Source organism: Hibiscus syriacus, unplaced genomic scaffold (genome assembly GCF_006381635.1).
Source record: "Hibiscus syriacus cultivar Baekdansim isolate YM2019G1 unplaced genomic scaffold, ASM638163v2 tig00111388_pilon, whole genome shotgun sequence".
In the NCBI taxonomy this organism is placed as follows: domain Eukaryota; kingdom Viridiplantae; phylum Streptophyta; class Magnoliopsida; order Malvales; family Malvaceae; genus Hibiscus; species Hibiscus syriacus.
In genome coordinates this window covers 957,437-978,350 of record NW_024063076.1, presented here as the reverse complement: position 1 = coordinate 978,350, position 20,914 = coordinate 957,437, and the positions used below count along the sequence as shown (strand labels likewise).

General features: G+C 32.7%; 2 protein-coding genes and 1 pseudogene across 2 annotated transcripts; 2 read left to right on the top strand and 1 right to left on the bottom strand.

Moving 5' to 3' along the window:
• Positions 1-5,514: 5,514 nt before the first annotated feature.
• On the top strand, positions 5,515-6,184 carry LOC120160038 (annotated as a pseudogene).
• Positions 6,185-7,263: 1,079 nt separating this feature from the next.
• Positions 7,264-9,140, top strand: LOC120159965 (dnaJ homolog subfamily C member 7-like; the record flags this gene model as incomplete). The annotated part of the gene is made up of 5 exons (XM_039170447.1): positions 7,264-7,398; positions 8,278-8,510; positions 8,700-8,778; positions 8,848-8,985; positions 9,099-9,140. Coding segments are annotated over 5 exons (627 nt in total), but the record flags the coding sequence as incomplete, so codon positions are not given.
• Positions 9,141-12,800: 3,660 nt separating this feature from the next.
• LOC120159964 lies at positions 12,801-13,205 on the bottom strand. The gene has a single exon (XM_039170446.1). The coding sequence runs from the start codon at positions 13,203-13,205 to the stop codon at positions 12,801-12,803; it is 405 nt and encodes a 134-aa protein (XP_039026377.1).
• Positions 13,206-20,914: the final 7,709 nt, after the last annotated feature.

Sequence of the window (20,914 nt, the reverse complement as noted above, 5' to 3'; positions counted from 1 at the left end):
CTATTTCCCCTGAAAATCATAAAACACGGGTGAGGGAGTACCAAAATGACATCGTTTTGGCTCGTTTAAATACCCCATTATATCCCAAAATAAACCCTAATTTCCATGGTTATCAAAACCGGACCGGCCGATTCAACCGGTTGAACCGTGAACCAGTGGCCTATCCGGTCCTGTTACCTCACAAAACCGACCTGACAATGAACCGACTGAAAACCGGTAAAATCGGGGTAAACTCAACTCAAAAACTCACGAGCTAAAAATTATCAAGTTCAATTCGAACTCGAAATATAATATTAAAACTTGAACTCAAAAAGGCTCAAACTCAAAAAAATTAGAAGTTCGATTGAAGCCTAAAATTTGAGCTCAATTGAAGCGAAAGAATAGTTCGCTTCGTGCTCACCAAAAGGCTCCATGATTTTGAATGTCAAATTACTTCTATTATTTATAGAAGAAAGTTGAGATGCTCTTCTATGTTTCTTAGCCACGTGAGATTGTTTTGTTCTCATATTTTTACTCTTTAAACTTTAGGGATGCTCTTCTATGTTTCTTAGCCATATGGGATTATTTTTTTTAAATTAAACCAAATGACATCATTTATTATGATTTTTTAAGCACCAGTTTTATTTTTTTTATTATAGTTATATAGTTATTTATTATTTATATGTTTACCTTAAATATTATGTTGTAGTTGATTTGAATATTTTGTTTCACTTGATTTTATGGTTTTTAATTTATATATGTTATGACTTGTGATATTTTTATACCTTTTAATATTGTAAACTAAAAAAAGTGTTATATATATTAATATAACTTTGAATATTATGTAAAATTAAAAAAAAATTTTTTATATAAAATTCGGTTCAACCGCGGTTGAATCCGGTTGAATCAGTGAACCAGTGAACAAGTACCTTCACCGGTTCAATATCCGGTCCAGTTTTAAAAACATTGCTAATTTCTTATTTCCCTCATCCGGCTGTTTTTATCCTCCATTTTCTCTCTTTTCGACTCGGTCAAGAGATTAGAAATCTCTCCTGCTACCGCTTGATCGTCGTTGGTGAAGACCAAATGGCCTCCTTTTACTACCCAATCCTCTCTCTTTTCGAGCCTTTCTAACCAAAGTTAAAACTCTTGCCTCTTAAAAACATTTATATTCACTTAATATTCACCATTAATAACATAATAAATATTCACAATTAACAACATAATAAATATTCACAATTAACAACACAAATTAATATAATTAATAACACAATTAATAACCCAATTAATAACACAATTAATCAACATAATTAATATTCATTAATAACTATTGATCATTAAAACTTAAGTCCTATAATTTAATTTAGGACATATGTTATTTATATATAAGCTCATACAAAATACAGTGTCTACAACATTTACTAAATTGATCATTTTGAATCTTTTTCTTTTTTAGTATTTTGTCTTCTAACGTTTAATTTTAGGACTAATAGACCCTTAATATTTGACTGAATAGTCACTTTGAATCTTATATTTTTAAAGAATTTTGACCCATAACATTTTATTTTAGGACAAAAAGACCTCTATTTTTTAGTGTTAATCGTGTATTAACTAACAGTTTCTTCCACGAAGGGGTCTTTTTTCTCAAAATGAAACATTAGAAACTAAAATGCTCCAAAAATTATAATGGCCAAAATGACCATTTAGATTCATGATAGTGAATAATTTTGATATTATTCCTTGTTTTTATTAAGTATTGATCATCGGGGCATTGAATGTTATTAGTTTAATGATGTTACATGCTAGTGAAAAGATTTAATTTTTACGTTAATTTCTTAATTTTAAATAAATATTAGTTATGGGTATTTTATAAACTCAATGTAATTTAGGGATAAATCTTTAACTTACCCCTTTTCAAATGTCTCTTTCACATACTCTAGCTTCCCCATTGTGTCACATATCCATTAGTGTTCATCTTCTTCACCATTGAGCACCTAATAGAGAGTAAGGTGTATGACATTAATATAATTCCGATGGATATTAATAATCTGTCCAACTTACAAGACAAAACAACACATTCTTTTACTTTAACAACAAAGTCTTCTCGTATTTTGTAAGCCAGATAGGTTGCAGGTATCTATAAAATTCATATTAAAAAAATTATCATATACACTGTTTCATGTCTGTCAAGTGATCGGTGACAGAGAAGATGAACATCAATGAAGTGTGCATACAAATGGAGAATCTAGGATTTGAGAAGAAAACATAACAAAAAAGGGATAAATTGATTTTTTGTCTCTAAATTTTTTTAAATTCAGTGAGTAAAGAATACAAATATAAATGACCAATAAAATAGTTTACCTAATAAATTAACGACTTAATTTAATGCAAGTTTTAGCATTACGATTGTTCTTGTTATTTTTTGTCTACAAGTTGGTAGGTTCTACTTAGCTCTAAAACTCTATCTGCGTCGTTTGCCCTTCTTTTCTTCTTTGCTCGAAAGGCGGTGATATTATAATTAGTGTTCATCGTCAGTATTTTTTATTTTTATATATTTATATATCATTTTTTGTTTTTTTATGTATTTGTAGACACCAATTTTCATCCTTATACTATAAGCGTATTATATGATTATGTGTAGTATATACATAGCATGTTGTGTACTATAATTATATAATGTATATATTATATATATATATATTATACTTACATTACATTTTATTTTTACACATATACATATTATTATTTTTTTTATTTTTCAGGCCCAAAGCCCCAGTACAAATAAACCTAGCAGTCCAACCCGACAGTAAACCAGGACCTGAGACCCGGGTCCACTGAAGCCCAAACCGAAATAGTTAAGGTTTGCAAACCCTAACTCTTGCCCCCTTCTCTAAGCTCCGCAAGGAGTTTCATCCCAGTCGCAACTCCACTCAGTCAACAAAGCCACCTCCGAGTTCCCGGTGTCGTGGATTCATGGGACTCAACAACAACAAACAAGGATTTTAGTTCGAGTAAAACTCTAGGAAAAAATGAACTAAAATAGCTTTCCTAAGATAAATATGCATGTAAATCACAAGAAATATAAAGGAAAATCACAGTAAAAAAATACATAAGAAATCCGAGCATTGTAAAACTTCGAAAAACAATAAAAGGGTAAAAAGTTCTCACATTTTCTCGATTTTGTTATTGCATGAAGGTATTTTGTTTTTTTCCATTTTATTTTGATTCGGAAAAAATGAAAAAGGGGTTTGAGTCGATGAACGGGAGAGGGTTTCGAGAACTTCTTTATCAGATTTAGCCCTCCCCGAGGCGATTTTCAAGAAACCACTTTGATTTTTGAAAAGTAGGGAAGAAGAACTTTTGAAAAACAAAAAAATAATTTTCGCCGCGATGAACAGCGGCCGGAATCTGGGTTCCTTTGAACCCACAACGGTGTTCTTCGCCGCCGATGAACGGCGGCCGGAATCTGGGTTCCTTTGAACCCAGGCGGCGGTGGCCAGAATATGGGTTCCTTTGAACCCACGACGGTGTTCTTCATCAGATGAAGAGCACCCAATAACATTTCAGAGAATTTTTTGGGGCTCATTTTAATCTATTTTGGCGCGAGGGGAGAAAATGAAAAGTGTTTATGAGTTTTAGTATTTATACCAAATCTGAAAGACGGCTGCGACATTATTTAATTTTTAATAACTCTGACTTATTATATATTTTTAATATTTTTATGGCATGGTTTCATGTCTTTTGACATGCTTTTATTTTCTTTCTCAGTCGTTGGTCATTTTTTCTTTCACTATTTTTGTAGGGTTATATTTGATGTTATCACGACTAATCAAATGATGTTTATATATCATTGAGTTGATCTTCCATGCTTTAGACCTTATATTGTATTTGGATACACCATTTGCGTTCGTAGATAGTTTTCTCACTATGTTTAATTCTGATTTGTAATTTCGGTGGTCTTTCAGTAGTTTAATCTCTTATTGTAGTTTATTTATCGATGCAGTCATATCTGTTTGTATATTTTTGTTCGAGTTTTAACATTTTTTTGGGTTAGAAGAATGGAGCTGCTGGAACCTCTGAGAGACCTGCTGCCTGTTCTGCAAAAAAATATATTACCAAAAAAAATTCTAAAAAAAGTTAATGAATACTATGAGGGGCAAAATATTTGTTGTCTTGTAGGATTTTTAATTTTAATTATAATACAATTGAATTTAATTAAAACTTTTAATGATGTTAATATTTCAAATTAATCATCATTCAAAATCATAAATATTAAAGTTTAGTAAAAATATATAACTTTAACAAAAATAAAATGAATATATTGATAATTCAATTTAAACTTATAAAGATAGGATAAAGTGTATAGGATATTATTTTAGTAAGTTCTAAACTATTAAAAAATACAATAATCCTCTAATTATAGAATGTTACTTTGTTAAGTCTCTCGACTATTTTTTTCTTGAAAAACCTCGACTATTAAAAATACCAAATGATCACATGATTATTCATTATGTTCCAAATCATTCTTTTTTACGTTAAAAATTTATGCCATCAAATTTTAACAAAAATGACGAGTTTAGAACATACATTTTGTAACTTTTAATAGTTGAGTGACTCGACAAAGTAACAATCTATAATTAGTGGATCATTTTTTTTAATTTTTGATTATCGACGGAGTTCATTTGTATACTTTACCCTAAAAATATTATATTTGAATGATTTTGATTTTATTAAACGAAAAATATTGTATCATTATTTATAATAACGCATATTTATAAAATAATTTTGTGAGAAAAAATTACTTTTGGATATTTATGAAAAATATTATGTTTATATGTGCTTTTATAATCTCCATTTAATTTTTTAATTTTTTAAAATTGATAATTCAAGCAGAAAAAAGAATAAATTTATATGTTGCCTTTAATAAGGGTGAAATAAGAAGAGGATTTGAAAAATTCACAAATAGTGACATTTCATTAAAAATTTAATATTTTATTTCTATAGAGCTATTGTTTGGATAAAAGAATATAAAAGATTTAAAAAGTAACAAAACTTTGATAGAATGATATGATAAAAGCCTACTTAAATTTTATGTGTTGTATGAATAAAGATATAAAATATATTTGACAAAAATAATGATTGGAAGAGAAATTAAAAGAAACTTGAAAATAGTGGTTTGATTAATTTTTAAATGAATATTTTATAAATAACCTTGATTTTAAAATAAATATAAAAGTTGTTTAGAATTAAAATTCAAAATATCTTAGAATAACTGAGAGGTTCCCACGTGTAACCTCGTTAAAGGGTGCTTTTGTAAGAGCATTATCTGTAATTTTGGAGGTAACATTACGCCAACTCAGCAATCCGCGTCGCAAGGCAATGAATCACAAATATGAAATATCCAAGCCATCTCTACGGTCAATTCATCCCCTCATATCCAACGGTCTAGATCTACCACGTCACTGATCCTCGTGAAACCCAAACAAACCAATTATTCCCCACTCGTCTCTCTATAATTGCCACCAATAGTTTCCTTCACAGGTATCCTCACCTCAAATTTTCATCGAACTCGAATCTCTCATCTCTTTTTCCCCAAACCCGATCGAGGTCTAACCCTTAGCAAGGAAAATGGCACCGAAAGCTGAGAAGAAGCCAGCGGAGAAGAAGCCAGCTGAGGAGAAGAAAACCGTCGCCGAGAAAGCTCCCGGAGAAGAAGCCAAAGGCAGGAAGAAGCTTCCGAAGGAGAGCGGAGCAGTCGCAGGAGACAAGAAGAAGAAGAGGGTGAAGAAGAGCGTTGAGACCTACAAGATCTATATCTTCAAGGTCCTAAAGCAAGTCCACCCGGATATAGGGATCTCAAGCAAAGCGATGGGAATCATGAACAGCTTCATCAACGATATCTTCGAGAAGCTTGCACAAGAGGCTTCGAGACTGGCGAGGTACAACAAGAAGCCCACAATCACTTCCAGGAAATCCAGACCGCTGTTAGGCTTGTGCTTCCGGTGAGCTTGCCAAGCACGCAGTTTCTGAAGGTACCAAGGCCGTCACCAAGTTTACTTCATCTTGAAAGGGGATCTTACTGGTTCTGTAATTAGGGTAAGGTTATGGTATTTTTAAAGTAGGTTGTGTGAGGTTCTATGTTAAATTTTCTGTATATCTATTTTGGATACATGGTCTATTTGAACTTAGATGTTCTATTTTTAAAGTAGGCAGAAATGAATTGTTGGCCTTTGTTATAAATTTCCACCTGAACTGAACAATCCCTTGCGGTAATCATTCAAAGAAGCATAAAATAAGTATTTCAATTATCAAAACTCCTCCCAAAAAGAAAATACTAAAAAAATCCAAATTCACAGAAAATGAATGTTAAGAGGATTAAATTTCACTATATGGCTACAATATACAAATATAGATTTTAATTTTCAATGTAACAACACGCTTCAATAAAATTTACTATCCATATATTGAATATATGATTTTTAATATTTATTTTAAATAAAAAATGTTGGAGGGGGGGGGGTCGAAGAAAACTGGAATTTGTTTCTTCGAAACAGCAAACCTGGCAAGAGGGGTCGTTAATCGTTAGAGAGATGGCGATTAAGGGTATTTATTGAATAAGACGATAATGAGTTAGGTAGTACTTAACTCATGTTTGTTAAAAAAAATTATTGTTTGACTCAATTTGTTACTTGTTAAAGTTATTAAAATTTTTATTTTATTTTTTAACAATAAGTAAATTTAATAATATTATATAGAATTTAATGTATACATATTAAAAACAAAGTAACAATTTAGAAATTTATTAAAGTAACAATCTACAAATACATCAAACTAATATATTATAAGCAAAGTAATAATTTAAAAATTTATCAAAGTAACAATCTACAAATACATCAAACTAACATATTAAAAACATTTTTTTTTTAAAAAAGTTAAACAATACTTAATCAATCCTAAAAATATGGAAATCAACATGTCTTCACTCCATTCATTGTTGGTTGCAATCACCAAATTACAAAATTAAGAGAATAATTTTCTTTGTTTGATTAACATAGTCATCCTATCAATAAAAACAAGGGTAAAGTATAATAATGGTCACTTAATATTTTTTAAGCTTGCATTTAGGTCTCTCAACTTTTAAAACTTGCAATACAATCCCCAACATTTATTCCGTTTGCAATATGGTCCCGCTGTTAAACTACCGTTAGAAAATTAGGGTAAATTATATAAATGGTCATTGAGCTTTTCAGGCACTTGAATTTAGGTCCCTCAATTTTTAAAACTTGCAATGTAGAGTCACGTCCTTTTGCAGCTATTTGTTTTTGCAATTGTGCTACTGCATACAAAGGACTGGGCCAAGTCACTGATGCTATTGCTGATTGCAACCTCGCCATAGCACTTGATGGCAATTATTTGAAGGTTTTTTTTCCTGCAAACTGATTTATCTTTGTGCTCTTACCTGTTCATATGATTTTCTATCGGAGGAAGTGGTTTGAGGAATTGAGTAGGGAGATTGAATCAGTCGGTCCATTATGTATTCCAAATAAAATTGGTTAATCTAACTGAAAAATACCTCCAAAGGGAGAAAGTGAATGAAGTCATCTAATAGCTACTAAGCATATGCGCAAGCTCATTTGTAGGACTGCCTGGATAATTTTATCATTGTATTGACAAGCAGACGATTCTTGCTTATCAGTCTATTGTTTATTCTGTTCTAAGCAGCAGTGGTTGGCACATAAAATGTTACTGAAAGGTGCAATAAACTATAAATGTTGAATATGAACAAAAGAAAAAAAGGAAATTATAAATGCTGAATGCTAAGGACATAGAAAATGCATAAACCAAATCCCTTTACTAGAAATTATTTTTAATTTGCTGGTTAAAATGGGGAATTCCTTGTTCTCTTTCTCATTAACAACAATTATTTTTTCCAGTAGTTCTCATGTATGCCTGATAAGTTTGGCTTAGTATTGTGTTGTATGGATCTCAAAAGTAGGCAGCAACAGAAAATGATTGTATGAATTCTGGACTCTGGACTTTGGGACTACATTTTATTATTCTTTTTAGATATATATTGCAAGTATTCACTGCTGGAAAATATTGCTTTCTGATGATTGGAGCCTCAGGCGCATCCTTTGTTGTGTGTTTATCCACTTTCAATACATTTTTTGGCTTCCTATCACCTTCTAGGGGAATTTCTTGGTTTTATACTGTGTAGGATGCGTGCTTGAACCAAAGTCAACATAAATGGTTAGATTTATTGTGAAATTATAGATCATTTTAAAATTTTCTTTGCAGGCACTTTCTAGACGTGCCACATTATATGTGAAGATTAGAGATTATGGGAAAGCAAATAGTGATCTTGAAAGACTTCTTTCTCTTCTCATGAAGAAAATGGAGATGACCAATCAAACTGGATTATCTGAAAGATCTGTTAACTTGGCAAACGATACTAGACATGCTCGTTCGTGGCTTTCTGAAATTGAGGAACAAAGCAAAAAGGAAGTGCCTTTGGATTTCTATCTCATCTTGTGAGTTTCTTATATACTTGGATCTTGATGCTAATTTCTTCTTTGGCTTAATATTAAATACTTCGTTAGCTTTTTACCTTAAACCTTTCTAATATAATTGTGTGGGTAGTAAATTTCAGATTTCGTGAAAGGGGTTTAAGACTTTCCATTCATCTATAACCATGTATGTTATTTTTACTGTAATGGCAGGGGGATTGAACCATCTGCTTCACCAGCAGAAATAAAGAAGGCATATAGGAAAGCTGCTCTTAGGCATCATCCTGACAAGGTTTCTTATATCTGCTGCTATACGTTTTAGAATTTTGGTGGTGATCTGACAGGTTTTTTACACATGTAGGCTGTTCAATCCCTGGTAAGAACTGAAAATGGAGACGATAAAATCTGGAAGGACATAAGAGAAGAAGCCTACAAGGATGTTGACAAACTATTTAAGATAATTGGAGAAGCATATGCAGTACTTTCAGACTCTACCAAGGTATATGTTATCCTCTTCGAATTTTTGAGGAGCATTATAATAACTTTATTTATTATGGTATATGTTATTCTTGGAAAATATGGTATTTATCTTGCAACATTGTCTTTCTGCAGCGCTCAAGGTATGACTCTGAAGAAGAGACAAGGAACTTGTAGAAGAAACATTTTGCACATACATCCAGAGCAGCTGCAGATGGTTAGAGTTATTCGTTCGATAAAAGCAGTGGTATGCAATCACGGAGGGATGCCAGGAGATCATTTGGCTACTCGAGCTCCAAAGGGTCTAAAGCCACTCGTTCTAACATATTCTTTTGACAGTTGTGGTAAGTACTGTGAGAAACGTGATCCCACCTTGGCAGTTGTGGCTTACCGAAGAGGACAATGTAATGACGAACTTATGAATGTCACAAATAAGAACTCGTTGTTCAAATTACAGGTCAGGTTTTAAAAGTTGGGGGACCTAAATTCAAGTGCCTAAAAGTTCAATGACCGTTTATATAATTTACCCTAATTTTCTAACGGTGGTTTAAGTCGGGGGACCATATTGTAAACGGAATAAATGTTGGAGGACTGTATTGCAAGTTTTAAAAGTTAAGGGACCTAAATGCAAGCTTTAGAAATGTTCAGTGACCATTATTATACTTTACCCTAAAAACAATTAGAATATCTTATAATAAGAAACTAAAATAAATATTTTTACTTTTTCATGAATAATATAAAACTAAATCAATTAATATGCTTAATTTTAAATAGTTTTACTTTGTTCTTTTTCTTCACTTCATGGAGAGATCAACACCAATCTCCACTACAAATCAACATTTGCACGATATCTGGAGATACTGAAGCTCTATAATCCCTGCACTAAATGTAGCCTCATAAGCTACAATTGTTATCAGAATTCTAAAACATCAATAGCTAACTTTAATAAAATACGAAACTTCAAAGATTGATCGTTCCACCATCTTATAGGTTCAAATTGGTCACCTTTATCCATTACACATACATCCTCAAGAAACAAATCAACTTCATTCTTTTCAACATTAGTCAACACTTCATTGTTAGCCACTTTATTTATTAGATGTGCTTTTTCCTCTACTAAGATGTGAAGTACTTTCAACTCCATTTTCTCCACTTTTTTTCCATTGTGGAAGGATAATAAAAACTAACATACTCATCATAAAGTTGATACAAAGTTTCTCAAACTTTACGAATGTTATCTCGAACAACTTCTAAAGGAAACTTATTCGGGAAAGTCATGATAACTCCCTAAAATGGCTAATTTTAAGGTATTTTCACTTAATTTATTGTTTGTTTAAAAGCTCATTTCGATTATTTTAGGATCATGTAGCTGCATATAGTTGCAATAGTGGTGGTGGTGCTATTTTATCTTGTAAAGGTGTATGAGGGAAAGGTGTGGTTGTTTATGTTGTGCAGGAAATAGCAAGCAAAAGGTTGATATGGGAAGGAATGTCATGACATCACACGTTGCAGAAGCATATTGAAATGCCTTGGCATTTAGAAAAGGACAAACAAATATTTTTATAAAAGGATAACTGACAAGGCACGTGTCTGATGGTTATAACTGCCTACTGGGGACCACTGCCACTTGGGAGGGTAAGACTCATGCCCAACGAGTGACTCTAGGGGTATGATGGGTAATTAGAGTGTTAAAGCCCATTAATACCCTTTGATATTTTTTATTATTTAATACACCTCATATAAAAGAGAAATAAGGGGGATGCATTGACCATCTTTATCTAGATTTTCTTCACCTTTTCCACCGTATACTTGCTTCCATTCTCTTAGGGTGTTCCTCTATTAACGAGCTCCAAGGAGTGACGAGCTAGGCGTCCGAGATGAGCTAGCAAGCTAAGGTGAGTCGTTATGGTTGAGGAAAGCTCCAGCTGCGCGCGTCGAAGGCTTCTTCTCTCTTCCCCTTTGCTGTTATTTTTCACTTGATATTAGGTTGTAAGAACGAATGCTTTTCATTTTTTTATTTCATGGATGATTCAAACCCCGCCATGAACTAACCTTATTTGATGGGGTTGATTTTATGGATGTTTGATATTATTTTAATGGTATAAATTTATCTTTTGCATTTGCTTGTTTTCTTATGAATACTTCATTTTCTAAGTTTGTCAGAGGCATGAGGGTGTTCATTACTTAGATGAAGGCTAGGTGTTCGAGAGAAACTTGGTCATTAATACTTGTAGTATTTGAGAGAAACACAAGTAAGATCCACATAAGCAATGGGGTGTAGTTTTCTTAAGCTTAGAACCGAGATAGCAATACTATATCCTAATCCCGTAGTGCTTGAGAGAAACTAAGATAGGATTTCAACGACTAAGATGGGTAGTTTTTATCAATAGCATAGGCTACCATGGGGTAGACTGAGAGGAGATGTTGTGGCATTATATTCTATTAGGTTCCTTTGACTAAAGATAGCGGGAGCACTTTCAGCAAACCCTGTCGAGCAAGTGACGCTTATATAAATCAAATTTGCTTGAGAGATAAGTTTTAGCATCATTAAATCAATCCCTACCATTAATTCCCGTGGAAGCTTGTTGTGTAAGGATTATCAAGCTATCATTTATTTACTGTTTTTATCCTTTTTCATTGTGTTGACATTTCTATCAGTTTCAACATTAAAATATGTTCTTGCCACTACATTTTCACCTACTACCACATCATACTATCAATACATATCCACCAACATATTTTTCATTGTCGTGACATTCTCCATTGATATATATCATCACTAACTATACTTAGATAGAGTAGTACTTTACTTTGGTTAAACTTTATAATTTCCACCAATCCCTGTGGAGACGATACTCACTCATCACTTTATTACTTGAGCGATTGTGTATACTTGCACATTATTTGCGTATAATTTTATAGTACTCACAACACGCAACAAGTCACTTCAAATCCTTTCATTTTAAAACGAAGATCTAACACACAACCTATAGCCATAATTAAATTACATTCACCCCAATACTCATCAAATCTTTCTTTCATTATTCTTAATCATATCACTAACAAATTCATCAGGAGATTTGAATTTATCATCTAACAACATTTTAATCTTATAAACTTCACCAAGAAATAAATTAGAGGTTGGATATTCCGGTCCCGAGATAATATTGGTAGCATTGGAAAACACAACTAAAATATCAAGCAACTTCTCAATTTCCCCCGATCACTAGCACTAGGACAATAAACATAATCTTTATCCTCCAATGCAAGTCTAGAAAATCCCTTTTTAAATTTGATTGCACATGCTAGCATGTAATAAGTTGAGTTCCACCTTGTCTTAAATTCAAAAACCAACCTTTTATGCTTTATGTTGAATTGTCCAACAAGTTCGGCAAACTTGTTCAACCGATGCTCACTACCATTGATGTAATTAACGGTATCATGAAAATTATTGATGATTGTTTTCACTTTTTTCAACCCATTTTGAATGATAATGTTCAAAATGTGAGCACAACAATGAACATGGCACAACTTTCCACCATTATTCAATCTCTTAGTCACTGAGAATGTATACTTTAAAATTTCTATACAAACATCATTTGTAGTTGCATTATCCACCGAAATTGTAAAAACCTAGCAAATAAATAAATAAATATAATAAGTGAATAGAATTTTATATAATATTAAAAAAGTATGCAAACATTACTTAAAAGAAGAATAACTTACTTTATTCTTAATATCCCACCCCTTTAAACATTTGAATATGCAATTGGCAATGTATTTGCCTTTTCGAGGAGGTGGTACGTGAACAAACCTCAATATTTGCTTTTAAAGTTTCTAATCATGATCAACAAAGTGAGAGGTAAGAACCATATACTCAATCTTTTGAGGACTTGAATGCCATATATCAGTGGTCAATGAAATTCTATCTATGTTCTTTAACAACTCTTTTAACTTTCTCTTCTCAATCTCATAAGTTTTGAAAGCATCACTTCTTATAGTATGACGAGACACATTTTTCCATTGTGGGATTCCTCGTTTCAACATCAAGTTAAAACCTTCTTCTTCAACAACTGGGAAGGTATTTTCATGCATAACAATCCAATGAGAAATGCCTTCTCTAAACTTTAAAACATCAAACTTGCCATCATGCAAAGCACTAACAAATGAAAAATCAGGTGATCCAACACTTGAATCCGATGGAAGGAAGTTAATTAAGTTTGTTTTCGCAACTTTATTCATTTTTGTGGATATTTATCCAAGTGACGCTTATAATGAGTAGTACTTCCATAAATAAGTACTTTTAGTTGTTCCTTGCAAAGTAAACATCTTATCTTTCACTGATTGTCTATCATTTCAGGTTTCCCAAGTCTTTCCAAACTTCATATTATCTTGCTCTCTTAAAAGGGCCACTTGGAGGAACATCAGAATTATATTTTGGGGTGGTTCCTTGAGTGTTATTTGGAGGTATTTCTTGATCCAATTTTTCTACCTTATCATATATCTGATCATCATCAATCTCCACCTCATCATCAACATTTACATTAAATTCCTCAATCACGGGATTTCGAAAAGAATAATAAAGAGCACTAGAAGCATCTTTTCATATTTAATCAAAATATCAGCGTAACAAGAAATAATCGTGGAACACAAAAAGAAATCTCTTTATTACATATGTTTCTTGCATGCTCTTTACATCATATATATGACAAACATTCAAAATAAATAGACTACCCATTATTTTAAATGTATTAAAGTTCATTTATAAAAACAATGGAATGAATCAAAATAAAAATACACCCAAAGAGAAACTTGAGGATAATAATCACCAAAAAACTCGTACATAAAATAAAAATATTAAATCCAAAGATATGAAGGAAAAAGAATCATTTCCACTGAGAGTTTGATACTACGTGACCATCGACAAACCAATTAAAAATAAAATGTCGTGAGGATTTTGTGTGAGCACCAACACAACAACAAATGTATGCAAAAAACCAACCAAAAGTCCTAAGGAACGTGTCACAAGAGTATAAAAACGTGTCGCAAGAGCTGGGAAAAACATGTTATAAGGACATGGATTCTTATTTAAATTTGAAAATAACACAAGAAAAAAAGAGAAACAAATGATATAGTATGAAAAAGAACAAAAAAAAATAATCATGACGGACAACAATATTAAAATTAATACCGTCAAAGACTAAATAAAAATTAAAAGAAAAAAAGAGACATTATAAAAATACTAAGAGAAAAATTAGATTAGAGAAAAAGAGAGGGAAAATTAGTTTTCATATTTGATTTGATTAATCATAGATTATTATTATTTTTCGGACTTAATATAAAAGTAAGTGTCTGAACTGTACTTCAAAATATGATTTAGTGTCTAAAGATTTTTTCGTTAAAAATAGGTGTCTAAAATTTCCAACATTATACTTTTAGATGCTTACACCATAATGGCTATTAAATTTGACTGTTATCTGACAGAAATTGCTCTCATATTTTTTGAAGTTTTTTTATAAAATAAAAATTATTAATTTAAAAAAATCTATTTTTTCAAAATCACAAAAAAATCCTTGAAACTCTAAAATATTTCATTCAAATCCCTAAAATACTAAAATCCTTATTTTATATCTCAACCAGTCGTGGCTGGCCATCCACCCTTCGTTAGACTTCAATTGTCGATCATCCCTTTTATTATTGTTTAAATCTCTCTAAATCTATAAATCTCTAAACTTAAAATCCCTAAGCCTAAATTTAATGGGTGAGAGATTTAGTTTGAATTTAGTTCCGATGGTTCAACCTGGGGAAGGGAGACCGACGATAGCAGTGACGTCAGACGACCTTCTTCATTATTCGTTCCTTTTTTTTCACCATTTGAGCATATTGGTAAACTGCTGCGGGGAAGGGGAGAGAAGGGGACAGTGGGTGGTGAGGGTGAGGTGCGACCTTTTTTTCTAAAAATTGATTTTTTAATATTTTAATTTTAAAAATAATAAATAAAATTTTAATTTTAAAAATATAAATAAAATGTTAATTTAAAAAAAATATTTTATTATTAAAAATAAAAATATAGATAGATACTTAAAAATATAATAGAGAAAATGTTAAACATATTTTTAACAAAAATTCTTTTAACACGAAGAAGTTTTTCTAGATATAATTTAAGTATTTAATTTTATATTAAACCTATTTTTAGAAATATTTTACGCCAGCCAACTGACATGTATAATGGCACTCAATACATAAACATTCTCTTGAAGAAAATTAATATTCATTTTTAAATCTATTTGATTAATCATTAATAAGGCCTCAAATAAGATAATTAATTGTTTACGTATACAATTTTTTTTTACATTAATCAAAATCTTGAATCAATTAAGATAATTGATTTTTTATTTGACATGAATAAGTCAAAATTTTTTATTAAATGGATAAGTCAAATTTTTATCTATATTTTTTTAAAGATTATTTATATTGAACTTTTAGAGAGTCGTGTAACAACAAATGTTATTTGTTTTGAAAATATTGGATTCGTACAATTCCTCGGTCAATAAATACTCTTCTATCACACCTCGAAATTTCAATGCTTCAATTATTCGTTCTCCACTTGAATATTTTCGTTTTGCGTCAACGGATTTTGAGTTAATTTCATTAGTGAATAGAGAAGATGGAAGTGGAACTACATCTTTCTCCAAAGTTGGCAAAGAAAGTGTACGGTGAGGATGGTGGAAGCTACTATGCTTGGTGCCCCCAATGAACTCCGCATGCTTCGTGAAGGCAACATCGGTGCAGCCAAGTTGGCCCTTCAAAAGAATGGCTTCGCCCTTCCACGTTACTCTGACGCTTCGAAGGTTGCTTCTGTCCTTCAAGGTATTATCTTTACATATGTCTCTTTTTTACCGATCCTTTTGGGAATTGTTCATACACAGTGGGGGCACTTTATATTCCCTTCCTTGTAATCTTTTATTATTTTTTTTTGATTTTATGATACAAGATCAGAGTTTGTTTATGTGTTCAAAAATTACTTGTGAAAGTGGTCCATGGGATCGTGCAATTAACGGGAACATTGAAGATTTTTGGTCGTGAATGGATTTAAGGCTTTGCTTAATTGGGTTCAATTGGGTGGGTTTGAAACCATATATTCATTTTGAAATTAAAATTAAAGTTCGTATTTACTAAATATCCAAATCTAAACACATTCAAAATAAATGTCCATTTACACTAAAGTCCATCAAATAACCCAAACCCATTTACATTTGACATTACGTGACCCATTGCACCAAAACTTACCCATTTAACTCTCTAGACTCATTTTTACATTCAAACCCTTGACCCATTTACATTTGTCCTAAGCCTAAATGGAAGCCCACTACCCAAACTAAGCAGAAACCCTAGGGTTTCTATGATTGCAGCTCCCGCCGCCTTTCCAGAAGCTTCCATGCGAAGCTGTTCACAGCTGGCATGCGTGGGCTCACGCGCTCACCATCTGGTCCGCTCTCCCTCTACCAAGGACCACAACGAGGGTGAATATCCTCTGCAAAATCAGAGCAGGAGAAAGAGACCTCCAATGCCCCACTAATGATGTTGATCATGCTCCCCCAGTGTCAATCGATCCCTCATCTGTAGTCACATAGCTCTAAAAGTCTCGGCCTTGTCTCACGGCGATGGGAGCTGTTAATTTTATATTAATTTGGAATTATTAATTTTATCATATTCTTATTTTATCAACTTTTTAATTTGTTTTTCTTTTCAAGTCGTTCGAATCAAAATTTCCGATATTATATTTATTTATTTTAATTGATTTTTTCTTTTCTTTTCATAGTTATTCTTTCCTTTTAAAATTATTTATTTTTATTTACATTGTTTTAAATTTAATTATTTTTATTCCTTTTCACGTATGTTCATTAAGGTAAATTATTATGTTACTTTTAAATTTAATTTAATTTATTCTAATCTTAGCATGTTAATACCTATATTCTAATGTAATCCTTTAACTTAGTTTCTTCACACTTTAGTCTTTTTTAGATTAGGAAATTTTTTAATTTGGTCATTGCCTTCATGCCCAAGGATTCAAATTGATTTTTCGATTAAAATAATTAATTCAATTAATAATTAGATCCTTAAACTTTAGATTTGGTCCCTTAACTTTAGACTTTCTATATTTTAGTCCCTTAACTTTAGATTTCTCACATTTTAGTCATTAATGTAACACTCTAATCTAGTTCGACCTGAAGATCCATGGATTATAATGATACACGAGACTATCGAAAAAGTGACCCAAAATTTTTTCTTTTAAAACTGGTTGTAAATTTTCTGAAATTTAATCATCCTTGATATAACATAAAAAACATAATAAAATTTGGGTTTACAATTTATAGGGAGTTCCCAAAATGCATCTATAAAAATACTAATATTGAGTTTAATAAGAGTTATGACTGAATACATAACAAGGTCTATAACAGTACATGCCCTCTAAAGATGACTCAAGACGTACTCTAAAAGGTCTCTGGAAATCAGCTCTGCCGCATTGGAATATTTGATGACGATAGCACCCCATAATCTACCCCTAAGAACCTGCACACGGAAACACATTCGAATGTTGAGCTTACAAGGTCAGTGCCTCACTGAAAACTGTACTATACTATATGTATTCACTAGATGAAGTGACAAGTAGCATAGGTCTGAACATGCTAAATATTGTACTAATAATATGTGGTTGACATCATGGTGTGGCTGAGGGATTTTGCATCTCGGAGCTCACGCACCCCTCTAGCACTGCTAAAGTACCATCGGGTACTCCTGGGTGAGATCCAAAATTCTACATCGGAAGCATACACCAACTGACTTACTCCGTCAAGTCTTAGGGCATATGGCGCCCACTCGGCTGTTGAACTGCCATGACACTGACTTGGTTACACCGTCTATTGTATTTATGCTAAAAGGAACTCGGGTGTCTTGATTGTTTCCCAAGCAACAAACAAGGCTAGTTTTATGTAAACCTAGCTATATCTTGTTTCTAATGTTATGATATTAATTATTCTCGCTTGAAGTCTTATTTAATACTGAAGTGTTGGGGTACCTTAAGTCTAACTCCTTTAAAAACTGACATTTTTGTCCAAAACATACTGCAAGTATCGATACTAGCCCAAGAGTATTGATACTCCTGCAAAAGTTTCAATACTTTCTACAAGTATTTATACTTTTAAACATTATGAACCGTCTAGTTTTGATACTTTATGGGAGTTTTGAAACTATGTATCGAAGTATCAATACTCTTAAAAGAGTATTGATACTATTTCCCAGAAGCTCATGAGTTTACCCGAGAAAAAGAGCAAGTTTTGATACTATCACTCTAGTATCGAAACTCAACTTGCAGAGAGCATAAAATACGTGCAAAACTCTTATTCTTCTATCCAAAAGACCTTAGTGAGGTCCCTAAACATTATTAATGTTTTATGTAGATACAAACAAGCATAAATAGGGCTTTAAACATATTTATAACTCTAAAACATGAAATCTACCATGAGAGTGCTTCAAGCTCATGTAACCTACTACATTTCATATAAATAACTTAAAAATGATATAGTTTAGTCAAAAGTGAGTTACATATGATTCTAACTACTAAAAATACCCAATGATCAACCAAGGGTGAGTTTCTCATTCCCTTTAGCTTTGGAGTTTTCTCCAATCTCTCACACTAGACAAACATCAAGGGATAGATTAATAGATGAAAGAAATAATTAAGAAGGTAATAAGAACACTTCCCAAACCTATAGATTATTGAAAACGGACTGAAATCTTGAAAACTCTTAAACCTCACAAACTCGTTCTTGGCTTTCATGGTTAAATGATGAAGTTGAGGGTTCAAAAGAAAACTCTATAGATCTTGAATTCACTTTCTACCTTGGTATTGTTGAACTAGGGTTGTCAAATTCCAAAGTTATCACCTTTAAGTTGCTTAACTTAGAGGAGAAGAAGAAAGAAGATGAAGATTTGGAGAAGAAGAAAAGACAAGGAAGAGTTGAGAAAAAGAGAGAGTATTAGACGTAATCTCACCAAGCAATTAAAGATTTCAACCTTTTGAATTTTAAAAGGTATAATTGCTACCTTTGTCTCTCTAATTCTAATTATAGATTAAAAATGCCCTTTTTAACTCCTTGTTAGGCTTACCTCAAGCCTAATCTAATTTAATTAGGGTCAAAACCTCTTACAAGTTAGAAATTAACCAGAGATCCATCTCGGGTTAGTCAAAAACTTCTAATCTGGGATTCGGGATGTTACAACTCTCCCCTCCTAAATAAAATCTCGCCCTCAAAATTTACCTGCGTAGAAGAGATGAGGATATTGAAGCTTCATGTCCTCTTTTGTTTCCTATAATGTTTCCTCAACACCATGGTTCCTCCATAGCACTTTCACCAAATGAATCCTCTTGTTCCTTAACTCCTTCACTTTGCTCGCTAAGATTCTGATTGGTTCCTCTGAATAAGTCATGTTTGAGCTAGCCTCAATCTATTCTAAAGGTATAACGTGTGAATGATTAGAGAAGTATCTTCTAAGAATAGATACATAGAACACATTGTGAATGTGCTCTAACTTTGGTGGTAAGGCTAGCCTATTAGCTAGTGGTCTGACTCTATCGAGTACCTCATAAGGTCCTATAAAACGAGAGGTCAACTTGCCCTTACGCCCAAAACGGAACACTTTTTTCCATGGAGAAACCTTGAGGAACACCTTGTCCCCTACTGCGAACTCAATGTCCTTACTTTTCAAGTCCTCATAAGATATTTGCTTGTCTGAAACCTCCTTAAGCCGATTCTAAATCAATCAAACCTTCTCTTTTATCTCTTGAATCAAGTTTGGGCCTACTATTTTACCCTCACTAAGCTCTGTAAACAAAGCGGAGTCATACTTTCTTCATACAGTGCCTCATATGGAGCCATTTTAAAGCTCGACAGTAAACTGTTGTTGTAGGTAAACTCCACTAACAGTGAGTGGTCCTCCTAACTACCCTCCAGATCGATAATAGTACACCTAAACATGTCTTCAAGAATCTGGATAACTCGTTCTGGCCGACCATCTGTCTGAGGATGGAAAGTTGTCCTAAAGTGTAGTCAGGTACTTAGGGACTCATGAAGAGGTTACCAAAGCAAGAAGTAAACTGAGGCTCTCTGTCAGAAATGATAGAATTTTGTATATCATGCAACCTCATTATCTCACGGATATATAACTAAGCTAACCTCTCTAAGGTGCAATCCATCATAACCACGAGGAAGTGAGTTGATTTAATGAGGCAGTCTACTATGACCCAAAATGCATCGTGTCTTTGTCTAGTAATTGGTAACCCGGTCACAAAGTCCATGGTCACCCTGTCCCATTTTCACTGAGATCTGAATGGGCTAAAGCAAACATGAGGGAACTTGGTGTTCCGTCTTAACTTGCTGACACACTAGACATCTAGCGAAAAACTCTGATATTTCCCTTTTCATACCCGACCAATAAAACAATCTGCGAAGCTCCTGGTACATCTTACTATTGCTTTGGTGTACGGAGAGTGGATTGTAATGTACTTAATGGAGAATCTTATTATGTAACTGAGCATCTTCGGGTACGTACAACTGACTCTTAAAGTATAGCACACCTCCATCTCAAAGTTTAAAACCTGAGGCCTCACTCTGGTGAACCTACTCGATTCGACTTCTCAACTGGTCATCTTAACTCTGTAGCCTCTTGACTTCACCTACAACCTTTGACTTTACTCGAAACTCAGCTAACAAACCACCATCACTAGATAAACTCAAACGCGTTAGGAGATATCGCAACTCAGTCATTGACTTCCTAGTTAAGGCGTCTGCTACAACATTTATCTTTCCTGGATGATAATATATTACATAGTCATAGTCCTTAAGTAACTCAACCCATCTTCGTTGTCTAAGGCTCAACTCTTTCTGAGT